This window comes from Euprymna scolopes, chromosome 22 (assembly GCF_053919585.1).
Source record: "Euprymna scolopes isolate OS-2025 chromosome 22, ASM5391958v1, whole genome shotgun sequence".
Taxonomy (NCBI): domain Eukaryota; kingdom Metazoa; phylum Mollusca; class Cephalopoda; order Sepiida; family Sepiolidae; genus Euprymna; species Euprymna scolopes.
This window is the reverse complement of record NC_136503.1, coordinates 35,317,312-35,331,071: the sequence shown is the minus strand read 5'-3', so window position 1 is coordinate 35,331,071 and position 13,760 is coordinate 35,317,312. Positions and strand designations below refer to the sequence as shown.

The window sequence follows — 13,760 nt, the reverse complement described above, 5'->3', positions numbered from 1 at the left end:
ATATATATTTGAGTTGACCACCATATAAAGCCACTATATAGTCACACATATCAAGTTTTTGTTGAGAAATATGAAAATAGAGCCACAAAAAGGGGCGTTTTTAGCACTAAAAGTTCCCGGGGATGCGAATCAGAATTTTGCCATACTGGATTTATATTAAGAACAATAGGCTCCACATTTTGGCCAAGTTTCTGAAAAATCTAATAGATGGATCAAAAGTTATGGGGCAAAACGTGTCATTTTTGGCCATTTTTTACCTCTTTTGAGCCCCTAGGGACGCAACAGGAATTTTTGTAAAAAATTTTTTTTACTGTGCACATCTATTTAATGAAATACAATCTGTGGCAAAATTTCAGGAAAAACTAATGTGGCAATCGTCCGGACTAACAAACGCCACTGAAAACATAGGTCCCTCTCCAATAAATCAGGGAACCAATAAAGACATTTATCATGTTGAAATAGATTCTTAAAACTGTATATAAAGAAACAAAATAAACAAATTTAAAGGTCATGTATGATGGGAGAAAAAAAAGATTAGAATCAGTCTCTTTTTCTCAAATACCAATTTTCCTGGTTTTGTCTTAACTTTGACACTTAAACTAAAATCAAATCGAGGACACAATAAAGACATGTCCATAAGCACAGTAATGATTATAATATGAAGTTTGAATGAATCTTTCACCAGACACTAAGAGAAGATATTCAATAACATTAACTGCAAATTATTTGATAATTAGCAGAACTATCCCACATTGCACATAGAAAAAAAAATTTAACATTTCTATTAAAACTTCTTTCTTGTTTCCTGTCTCTCCAATCACTTTTTCTTCTACGTCCAGCCCATTCCTCTCTCTGAACATGCACAACTCGAAAAATGAGTCTGCATAAGCACATTCTCTCTGTTGCAGATATTGACAATGTTGTTGTTGTTTTTTGTGTTATGATATACACCATTTTAAATAAGGTTTTTAAATGGAAAGTCGGGAGTTGAAAATATTGCCAAAAAGTATGAAGTTAATGATATACCAGAGATCAAAAGGTCTTTCCCAATGTTCAATAGTATAAACAATTTTCCAGTCATCGTCAGAATGAATATGTCCCATGTATTTTCTGAAAAAGATAAAAAGGAAAAACATTTATTAGTGCTCTTGTATATCAAAAAGGAAAGAAAACACCACTAATTGTTATATATATATATAAGATGGCATCTCCATATGTGCTTTGAATTCAATTTTTTTTTCTTGGGATGATGTAAAAAAAAACTGCAATCAGTATTTCTTTATTCTTATGTTTCTGTAAACTTTAAATAGTTTTTTCATCAATATTTTTCTTTCACCTTTTCATCCTAAGGAAAAAAAAATCTTTCCAACTGCTTTCTGAGGAACATACACTTGTCTGATAATTTGCTTGGTGGGATTCTGCTATTTAACAAAACATGTGTAAGGTTTAGTTCATAAAAATATGAGTAAAGTACTATGAGTATGAACTAAATATATCTGGTTTGGAATGATAACGAATATATATAAACAAATTAACTGAAATTTCAAAATACTTTCAGATAAAAGATTGTATAACACTGTAAAATTTAAGTCCATATAAATATTAGTATCAATATTTATCTTCATTGTCTTGGATCTTATGATTATGCCTCTACTATTCTTCATTGAACCTAACTACACTATGGAATATCATTTTTTTAATTTTGGCTTCTATTAAACTTTACATTCAAGCTTTTGTTTTTCAATCTGTGCTAAATAGCAAAATTTATGACTGCCTATAAATATTATTTTGCTAAAAACATTTCCTTTGACGAGATAAGCTATCTATTAAAAATTCACGGATTAAGGAAAAAAACTTAACATTTTTTGTATTCCTTGTAATATAATAAATCTGTCGTCAATTTTTAACTTACTTAATTTAACTGCAAATTTTCATATATATATATATATATATATATATATATATATATATATATATAGTGAGAGAGAGAAAGATAACTGATGCTAAAATGCAGTGAAATCAATTCATATAACTTTATTTTTCCTGGTTTTCCTGGAGGCCATTTTTTTTTTAATTTATACAAAAGAAAAATTAAATTTTAGTTTTAAGAGATAACTCTTGACATTTTTTGATTAAAATAAGAAGTTACTCAAGTTGATTTTTCGGTGATTAGATAAAATGTGTTTCATAAATTATATGGTTTGTGCTGAATTTTAAAAAATATTTTGCATGTTATCATACTGACAATAACAGTACAGTAGTAAGAAATTAATACTGGTTTGTCAGAAACAAAGTTTGGTTTGTCGTTTAAAAATCAGGCTTGTAAAATTCAACACAATTTTATAAAAATAGATTAAATTTTTGACTGGAAAGAGAGAGATCAAAAAAAAATTTTAATAAAAAGGGATTGGAATCTTGGAAATTACTTTACCTTGGTTAGGCATGAAGAGTATTTTCCTGAAAGCATTTTCGCCTGTCTTATTTGTATCGGACAACAAATTCTGGAAAGATAAAATAGATTCCTAAAGATTTCAATTTCAGTATATAAATATTAGTGATGGGATGATTCCAATATTTTTCCCTGATTTCGATACAATTACTGATTCTGTACTAAATTTCCGATTCCGATTCTTTATTAATCTCTTAATATTTAACCATAAAGTTGCTATTTTTCTGCATTAACATAAAAACATGTTAAATGTGCAGCTATTTTCTCAAACATAAAAATATACTTGTGGAAGTGGTGATCTATTAATTTTACTCCATAAATATTTATTATTTCATCATTACAATAGCCATGGAATATTTTGCTTTAAACAAAATCAAATAAAACAAGATAATTAAAAGAATCGATTTTGGCATCAGAAAATAGGTACAAATTTTTCTGGTTCTGATGCCCTCAAAAGTTCTGATATTTCTGGTCCCCGATTCCGATTCTTCATCCCAATACTAATAAATATACTTGTAGACATACCTGGTGTTGCCTAGAAACAAATTAGGTTCTGTGTATATTAATATATATATATATATATTGCTATTATGCTCTTAATCTAAAACTACATATTTAAAGTTTTTGTTTTTTTTTATTTTAAAAACTGTGTCATGAATATCATCCATCCATCCATTTTGGAAATAATGGTGCTTTCAGCTCTGTTCAGGTGAAGCTTATAATGAGGTAAAGAAAATGTCAAACATCAGTCATTGCATTTTTTTTTTTTTTTTTTTTTGCATACACTATGATAAGATACATAGATGCAAAAGTCATCTTACACTTGCATCATTATTTATAACGTCTCTTAAATTGATTTATCTTGAATCATAATTGTGTTTGTTTCTGGTAATGTTTTTCTTTTTCAAATTGAGTACGAGAGTATACATGCGTGTGTGTGGAGAGATGAAAAAGGAACAAGCCAAATTATATGTTCATCTTTATTTCAAGACTTCCTCAGGATGATTAAATTGAAGAAAATAAAATACCAGTACAATATATGAAAATATAATTGTGAAAAGGAGGTCTTTGTTCTATTTGAGAATAAAAAAGTCATTACCGTTTCAAAATATTTCTCGCATTGTGAAGAGAGTAGACCAAAAGAGAAATCACTCAAGATACAGAAATATACCCATTCTGGGAGTTTCCATCTCCATCTCGTCAGATTATTATTTCCTTTATTCTCATCATCATATATATATATATATATATATATATATATATAATGTGGTGTGTCAGTTTCGTGTGCATTCTTGCATTTGGTGATGAATGCACAATTTCTACATATAACAGCATTGTGATTACTACAGGGTGGCCAAAAAAAACAAAAAAACGGGCCCCAACTCTAATTAGGCCCCATTTCTTAGTGTTTTTTCCGAATGAAATGCAACTTTGGTCATAACTAGTTTATCATATTCAAAACATCACATCAAAACACTAGGGTTTTTATATATATATATATATATATATATATATATATATATATAGAGAGAGAGAGAGAGAGAGAGATTGTATAGAGAGAGAGAGAGAGAGGGGCCCGACAAAAGTTGTCAAAGGCAGTTGGAGCTTTGCGCTGAAGAGTGAAAGTCGGGAGTGGCGAAACCGACTATAGACAGTGGCGGCGACGACAGAGGTGAACATTAACGAGTTATAGCTGCAAGACGAACGTGGCGATGATGAAAGTCATTTTTGACTAGCGGCCAAAGTGAAAAGCCTCACGAAACAAGAATAAACCCCAACGATGATATAGCTGGACAAAAAATTGAAAGAATGGCGCAATACTTATGACAGACCAGCGATTTCATATGAGTTTTGGAAACACGGATTTGGAGCAAACCACACGCATAACAATTGTAAACAAGGGAAGGCGTTTGAATATAAAAACCATAGGAAAGAAATCTAAAAACAAAAGAAAGGACACATTTTAAAAGGAAATCCGTGAGTTATCCATTCAAAACTTTTCATCTCTCTCTCACATAACTTATGATCCATCTTAAACAGAGCAGACAAACTTTTTTTATATGAATTTGAACTGTTGTGTGTTGGTTATATATTTTTCTCTTTGTAAAATTTGGATGACCTAAGACTATTTCACTTAGTTATATATTTATTTTTTTCTTTAATTGAATTGAATTTTATTTATTTTTTTATATAAATAAAAGTTTGTTAATTTCTCATCGGTATTTGTTCTCATTACTCTTATGGGATTTCGTTGTCCAGTATATATCATTTTATTGTCTTCGAGACGGATTCCCTTTCCCATACCAATGCATTATCAAGGAACCTGGGAAATTTCTTTTTTTTTATATCTTGTTATGTCACCCATCTCTACCGTTCCAAGTAGGGCCGGAATATGGCATAACACTTCTCATTGGTTGATTGTCTTACCGTAGTTATAAACAAGATCATCCAAATGTCTGTAGTCATACCCTACATTATAACCAAAAACATTTTACCCCCACTCCCACACCTTTTTTGACATAATGAAAAAAATCCTTTCGGACTCAATTTGGTTTGATAGTGTAAAAATAAAAAAATATTTATTTCTTTTATTTTCTTTTTTTTTGTTTTATTTATTTTTGGAATTTATTTTTATTCACATTGGTCAAAAAAATATCAATATATTGGTATAATGTGTGTAAAAAGAAGCCATTTTTAATCCAATTGTTTAAGATTTTTTTTTTAATTATATACACATATATATATATATATATATATATATATATATATATATATATATATATATATGAGTTTTTTTTTTGTGCACCTGTCGTTAAAATCCAAAGGAGAAATCAGTATTTTAAACTATGACCGAAGTTAGAAATAAATAACAAAAAAATTAAACTAGATATTAATTACTTCCGGAAAGAACTATGGAAAAAAGTAAATAAAGAAAGTGAAAGAGAACATATATCCGTAATTATTTAATTGAAAATGTTTCAATTCAATTAATGAAAACGGGAATGTTTTTCATGAAACGTATATATATTTTTATTATTAAAAACAGAAAATGAAAATGACATATTCATAATTGTCTAAACTGGGCGAGCGCAATTTGAAAACCAAAACATTTACTGTATAAAAGTTTGCATAAGAAATTATAATTTTAATAAAACAATTTTGTAATGAAATCAACATTGGATTTTTATAAAATAGCCCCCCCCCCCCGAACAAATAATTTTAATGAAACATTTTTTTGAATTAAAGCAACTTTAAAGGGTCAACAAAAAATTAATTTAAATGAAACTGAAAAATCATTATCTAGTTTAATTTTTTTTTGTTATTTATTTCATGCTTCGATCATAGTTTAAAATACTGATTTCTCCTTCGGATTTTAACGACATGTGCATGAAAAAAAAATGGCATCTGCATTTTCGGCGATAAACTGTATAAGTACCCCTGAGACCCATATGTTCTACCAGGTGTTTTTGATAAACTGAGATATCTCAAGGTTGTGTTAGGTGTCAAAATCAACACCAGTGGAAATAAAGTTCAACTGGAAGCTGCTTTCTCTGACTATTTAAGAAATCCAGTTGATTCATTTCCACCTCCAAAGCAACAAAAAAAGTCCCTTAATGAATCTGCTGACATACAAATAACTCCTGCAGTTATGATGAAGAACCATCTCAGAATATCTTCAGTTATGAACATCAAGGATAATGCGTTGCTGTCTACTATGACACTAACTTTTACATTGGCCAAGTCATTGAGGTTATATCTGCATCCAGCGCTGTAATAAAATTTTTATCGCAAACCAGGTAGAAAGATTTTTTTCAATGGCCTTTGTCAGATGACATTGCACAGGTAGAGTCAGCATTTGTTTACAGATGGGGTTTTGAGGTAATGCCAGTTTCAAATGATGGTAGGATTTGGAGTATTCTTGATATATCTACCATAGCAGAAGCCTATGAAAGAACTCTGAGAGAAAATCAATAAGGAAAGGAATTGTAGTAAGACCTGCCTATAAAATATCTTACTTGTTTATTTGTCTTTTAAGTTGAAAGTTTTTCAATGTTTGAAAAAAAAAAAAAAAAAAAAAAAAAAATGACTTGTGACTTTTTGTATAACAAATTTCTAAATCTTGTTGTTGGTCCTTTTTTGGTGAGTTTAAATCCCCCAAAATAAAAAATATTTCTGTGGCAAAAAGTTTTGTTATTAGAAACAAGGCAAACATTTTTTTTTAATTCCTCATCCAAAAATTATTAAAGTTGCAAAGTTTTAAGCTTCTACCTCCAATGGTTACATGTTTACAGCAATTTCAGTAATGTATACTTTTGACTCATTTTTTTTTAAACTCTTTTTTGCCCTTTTTACCAAATTGTCTGTTCGGCTGCTTTTACATGGTCCACAATTGAGTGGTTTCATCAATTTATAATTAAAAGAAAAAATTATCTTGATCTCTAATGTGTTATGAATCATACTAAGAAGATTCAATACATTAACTATTGAAATGAAATTGATATGAACAAAGTTGCATTTCCATGTCATATTTGCACTTTTTTTCCATTGGTAGTGGGATTTTGCCTAGTGTTTAGGTTGGTTTCATCTAATAATTATTGCTTTCATTAGTATTAATTTTCATTTACCACAAGATGACATTACATTTATAAGGATTTTTCACTTGTTAGTAGCTTACATTTTTAGCTATATACTATGAAATTTGGCAATTTTCAACTTTCCGACAAACTTTGAACGATCATAACTTGATGGCTAATTGAGCTACCAAAATAAATTTGGTTCTTTTGTTTATGGTTTACAAAAATCTATATGACCACATTAATTTTTTTTTTTAGATATAATGAAAATAAAATTTTGGTTTGGGATACCTACTTAACTGCCCACAGGATGCCCAGAAAAACAACTGACTCCTTCTCTCCTGCAGGAATACAGTAATATCGCTGATCCATTGTGCAGACCACCCAGTTATCTACTCAAAAAAGGTAATCTGCTGTCAATCTACAGACATAAAAAACCTAGTGTCTAGGGGTTCTGTACTTGGACGGTCGTTAAATTTGGAAAACTGAGCTAGTCATAACCACAAGAGAGAACTTCCTATCTGTAGAAGCATTATTTTTTTTTTCAAGTGGACAAATCAAATTCTTAGTGATGGAAACTCTAGAACAGGTATATTTCCCATATCGAGTAATTTCTCTTCTCTTGGTCAAATATCTCTCCAACACAAAATTGCAACTGCCTTGCATATGTTTTACAATAACGTTTATTACAATTCTACAATCATATATTTGTATAGGACTCAATCTACCACCTGGATGTGATCTATACTGATATAGCAAATAATCTTCTGCTAGTTTGAACAGATGTCTGTGTCTTATTCATTAAATTGGCCGTGATTGTGTTGTTTTTGTGGGGTTTTTTTTTACTCACAGTCACCCCTAACAAGACATATCGCCACTTGGACATAAGGGACTACTATTTCGGACCATGCCTAGGAAAGGTTTACAAGATATTGATTAACGTTACATTTAAACTTTAAATGAGTTCATCAGAACACATTTCATTAAAATATTTGTAAAATAGGCACAATATTGCAGTGATGGGACAGAGGTCCGTAGTCATTGCTAGATTCAGACAGCAGTCATAGCATCAATTGTATGGTTTCAGGCAGTACTACAACACAAAGATCTTCTCTCCAAACCAAAGTACGACCACGCTATGAAATAATAGTTTGATGTTTTAGAAGATTACAATGATACTCCTATCCTTCTAGCAAACAACAGACTTGCAAATGAAAATTCTTACTCAACCAAATATGAAACACAAATCCATCCAGACATAATGCATTGGCTAGGAACCTGAAGGCTTATCTCTCTCTGTGAGGTACTCAAACCATCATGACCAACTCTCTTCCCCTTCTCATCTACTGAAATATATATATAGACTATCAGGGAGACCAAACATTACCCAGGATTAAATGATGGTCAACGAATATTCCACACTGATACAAAACCCATGTAAGAACATTGCCAGATACATAAAATATATTTCTGTGAAATTTCATAAAAATCGACCCAACTGTTTCAGAGACCATAGGAAACGAACTCACATGCACAGTTCATTTTATACAATAGACAGATAGAAGATATTTGAGTCTTTGGTAGACCACCCAGTATCCATCTGAAAATAATGACTAGCCTTTGGCTAATTATTCCAGATCTAGACGACTATTAAATTTGTCAGACTCTGAATGGGTCATAACCATAGCATGGATCTGTAGAAGCATTACTTTCTTTTCAAGTGGAAAAATCGAATTCTGGGTGGTCAATTCCAAAACAGAGACATTTCCTATATATTGGATGATTTCTCTTCCCTTGATTAAATCTCTCTAACAGCTAGTCTCTTATTCACATGCATTGCAAACATGCAACTGTGCTTAGTGTCTATTTTACAATATTATTTGTTGCAATTCTACAATCATATCAAACTGTAGAGCAATAGATTACAGTTTGTTTTCCTTTCCAAGTGTTTTTACTTTTTAGCAAGATGTAATTAGAGGAATTAATAAATCATAAAAAAAGAAAAAAATATATAAATAAAAGAAAAAGTGGTTTAAACTTACATAAGAAAAGACAATCTCTTTTATTTCTGTGTCGATTATGTACAATATTCCTTTTCTATCACCAACAATAAGCAAAGAACCATCAGGGCAAAGACTCATGACATCAACAAGATTTTCTAAAAAAGATGAAAGAAACAGGATTTTCTGTTTTTAAAGATAAGAATCTTACATATACGGAGATAAAAAAAAAAAAAAGAAATGGTAATTCCAGAATTCCCCCAATATTATCAAAACAAAACTAAAGAAAAATCTGTATGCATGACAAAACAAAAATATCATATTCCAATTGAAGTATCGTAGTGCTCACATCAATTTAAAAAATTAACTTTAAATCGAAAATGCAAAAAGAAATTCTGCAGCAAATATGAGCTTAAAACCAGCTTAAAATATCCACTTTTTAGGCAACACAGTATCTCTAATCGTAATTGTTGTTGTTCCAGATTATACAGCATAACATTTAGTCCATATGCCTTGACTTTCTCTTAGTGATCGTCAAAAGTTCATTAATCTCCACCTTTCTGGTTTATCCAACGAGAAATTGGCCGCAGATTAAAATATGATGAGAAAATGTATGGCTGTGCAAAAGCACCAAAACACTGGCAGAGTTCGTGATGCTCCTAAACCTGCTCGTAGAGTTACTTCTTACAGGGAAGACAATTTTATCAAGATCTTAGAAACACATTTGAAATCGCTCCCCAAATTCAACAATGTAATCTTGTTTCTACAGTTAAGAACAGACTGAAGGAATTTAATTTGCAAGGTTGTAAAGAACAGAAAGCGCCGTCTGGACTTAGATGCAATGAATATCATGACTTTTCATATTGGTCGAAAGTGACTTTTAGTAACAAAAGCAAGTTCAATAGGCTAGGCAGTGATGGTAGGCAGTACATCCATCAAAAGGACAAAGAATTTAATCCTAAGTGCACAGTTTCAATGCTGCAAAGTGGTGGAAGTTCAGTTTTGGTGTGGAGCGTTATTAGTGCCAATGGTCCAGAGTCTATAGTTTGCTTGCAAGGTTGAATTTATTCAACCAAGTACATTAATATGTTGATTGAGCATTTTCTACCCTACTTTGGACAGAATTTGGATGATAATCCCATTATCATGCAGGATAATGCTCCCATTCACACAGCTGGCAATGACAAAAGGTTCCTTGAAGAGCATGATATTTTGTGCTTGGATTGGCCTGCATAATCTCTAGACCTCAATCCTATTGAAAACGTATGGCATTACATCAAGCAACAGTTATGCAATGATAGAATTTCAAATCTGGAAGAACTTAGAACAAAAATTAAAGAGAAGTTGGATGCCCTTTCATCAGAGTATTGCCGCAGACTAATTCAAGGAATGCCCAAAAGATTGCAGGCTGTCAAATTGCAGAAGAACTATGCTACTAAATATTAACTAATTCATTGTGTTGTATTTATATTACATTCATGTTCTAAAGTTATATTTAAATAACAATTTTCAATTGTGTGCAGTTTCTTTTTGCTTTCTCGATTTGAAGTTAATTTTTTAAATTGATGTGAACACTAGGATGCTTCAAAGTCAAATGAAAAAGCAAAATTATAAAGAAATAAAAGGCAAATCTAATGAAGTATAGGTTGTTTAAACAGTTACATTCAATTTAGCTTACATTTGTGGTTTTTGAAACAATGACAAGTGCGGACATCCTTTTGGATGAATGTGTGTGTGCATTGTTCAGAATTGGAAAAATCTGAACTTTTAAGGGTATCGGAAAAATTTATGCATACTTTTCAATGCTAAAAACAATTCTTTTAATTGCCTTTTTTATTTAATTTTGTTTAAAACAAAATCTTCCATTGTTGGTAGTAATGTAAAAAAATTTATTGATTTTAAAAAAACAGTAAAACTAAAAATCATACCTCGCCCCCGAGTTTGTTTTATGGTAATAAAAAAATTTAAATTCTATAGTTAAATATTTAGATATTTATAAAGAATCGGAATCAGTAATTAAATATGGAATATAGGTAATTGTATCGGAATTGTCTCATGACTAATTATATATATATATATATATATATATATATATATACATATATATAAAGAAGGTTCTCATGGTTGGTTCATGTATTGAGTGTCGAGTGTGTTAGTTTTAAATAATGGTTATTTTGTTTGGTTGTACTTTTAATTGCTCAAGGACAAGGGCAGATAAAGGGTTTGGTGGGAAAGCATCTAAAGATGTTATCTTTATGAAAACATTGGGCCCCATCATATCACTGGCTTGGCATTAGAAAAAACATCTAGCCTATGAAACTTGTCTCATTTAGAAAAAAAACTTTCCAAAGAAACTTGACCAGAGATAAATTTGGAAGTAAATTTTCTCAAAGCTGTCCAACACATGCTAACATGTAAAACAATGCTGAACAACTACTACTACTATTGTGGTGGTGGTGGTGACGGCAAGTTTAAAGGCCAGATCAGTAATAAACATAGAGAAGAGACAACTGGCTGGAGAATGATGTCATTTGGGAAGGAAGTTCAGTTCACAACTAGGGAGCAAGTTGACAATACATGAAGATGGATTCTTAAACGATAAACCATTCTTACATAAACTCTCGTCCCCACTCCTTGTGTTTGTTGTATATAAGACCCAAATAAAGGATGAAACATCCAGTAACAAATTATGAAATTATTTTTATCAATAGACATCAATTAATAAATATTTCCCAAATTTTAGTTTATTTATAGTAGTATTTTAAATGGTTTTAATGGTCATAATATGGACACAACTTCCCATTTGAAAGTTAAAATATTTCAGAGTTGCATTAGACACCAATTAAGCAACATTCCGAGAATTGCAATCTCTTCATAAGACAATTTTTAGACATTTCCTAGAACCAAAACTATGTAACGGATATGAATCAAAATTGGAATAAGGATTCTAGATTAAGGATTAATATCATTATATCTTGATTTTAATCTTTGTAAGAGCATATAAAAGTGGTGCAAAACTGTTCTGTTCCAGAAATTAAAATTATCCGTTCCCGAATATTCTTATAGTTTAATATAAGGACAAATACAAACATTGAAGGAAGTTTTGTGCTCACTTACTGAATTTTAAGCTCACTACAAACTGGCTGTCCTTGAAGATGCTAAGATTGTTATCAATGGCCACACAAAATAAATCTCCAACCATTTCAGAAACAACTGACGGAACTGGACCATTCTCCTGGAATTAGAAACAAAAAAGAAAAATGTTAATTCAAAATTCCCAGTTATATTCAGTTCATAGAAACAATGATCATTCATGAAGGTCATCATGACATGATCATACACCTTTACTCTGTTCTGTAAACACGCATTATGCAGAGGATATCTCTTGAGTGATCGGATTCTGGTCAGATATCTTCAGCCCCCCCCCACTCACCCACCCGCTTTTCCTTTGACCAAGCATCCAACAACCGCATGCTTGCCATTCACAATGTGAATTTTTTAGAACATAAAATATCTGAGATTCATTTTTGATTATAATAATAATAGATAGCAAGACCCAGAAAATAAAATATTTCAGTCATAACAAAAAAAAAAAAAAAAAAAAAAAAAAAAAAAAAAAAATGCTGCTGGCAACAACAAATATCAAAATTCAGTGCTCTTTCTTTGGGATGGTTAGTCAACTAGTGCATTTTTGCTAGAACTTCAAGTTTGTGCATCTGTCAACAATCTTAAAAAAAAAAAAAAAAAAAAAAAAAAATGGTATACCATGGAAATGGTCTGCTGAGTATCATTGTTTTTAATAAGATTAACCCATCTATGAATATTATTGTTGATTCTGATGCATCTGATTATACTGTTTAAGCTGTCATTTCACAGTTTTCCCCAATGGCAGCCAAAAAGCCATAGTAACTGACACCTGCTAAATGAAACTGTAGTCAGATAGAGAAGAAAGCACTGGAATAATTATTTTGCTACAAAAAATTTCATAAAATGCTATACAGACATCATTTTACTTTGATCACAGATCATACACCTCTTGTTAACATTTTTAATTTCATTTTTGGATTACTTAAGGGGAACAGCTCATCAAGAACTTGTTTATGTTGGACTTGAAGACAACCATATCATGAGCCAGAAAGCAGGCAGATGGAAGAGAGTTCCACAGGTGTGCAGTTCTAAGAAAGAAACTGTTCATGGAATCTACATTTAGGTTTAGGTAGAGATAAAGAGTGAGGGAAATTATTGATAGTGTTTTCAGCTAGATGAGTGTTTCTCATGAAAGTTTGTTGGATTATGATTTCTCCATCAGATATTGCTCAGCTGATAAAATCGGACATGTAGATGTTTCATCCAGACTTATGGATAAGCAAAACAAATTTAAAGAGGATTCAGTGCCATTTTTTCAGCAGTTTTTGTGGAAACAGAAATTATTTCAGTATCATATCAACTGTCAGAGCCAATTACTTTACAAAAGATTCATGTGCCTAGAGTTTTTTATCTCTTATTAGACAGTGTTGCACTTTCACCGTAGAAAATGGCCTGAAGTATATAAAGAGAAAAACCTTCAACCTTTTTGTTCAACATCAATTATTGTCTGAGATCAGTGTGTGTATTTTTTATTTTTGAAAATGTGAGATTGTTCCATTAAAATTATATGATTATGTATTAAAACAATTTAGAAGATCAGAGTATTAGCCAACTGAAAACATTAGCACATAGCTATGGTTGAGCAATAAC

At 30.9% G+C, this 13,760-nt stretch overlaps 1 protein-coding gene across 1 annotated transcript in view; it reads right to left on the bottom strand.

The window, feature by feature from the left end:
* The window catches only part of LOC145243965 (kinetochore-associated protein 1-like), a 208,545-nt gene that overhangs the window by 181,434 nt on the left and 13,351 nt on the right, over positions 1-13,760 (bottom strand). The window contains exons 3-6 of the mRNA XM_080107095.1: positions 12,141-12,258; positions 9,066-9,181; positions 2,432-2,501; positions 1,027-1,110 (exon numbers count right to left, since the gene is read on the bottom strand). Coding sequence (XP_079963221.1) covers positions 1,027-1,110; positions 2,432-2,501; positions 9,066-9,181; positions 12,141-12,258 — 388 coding nt within the window. The remainder of the gene's footprint in view (positions 1-1,026; positions 1,111-2,431; positions 2,502-9,065; positions 9,182-12,140; positions 12,259-13,760) is intronic.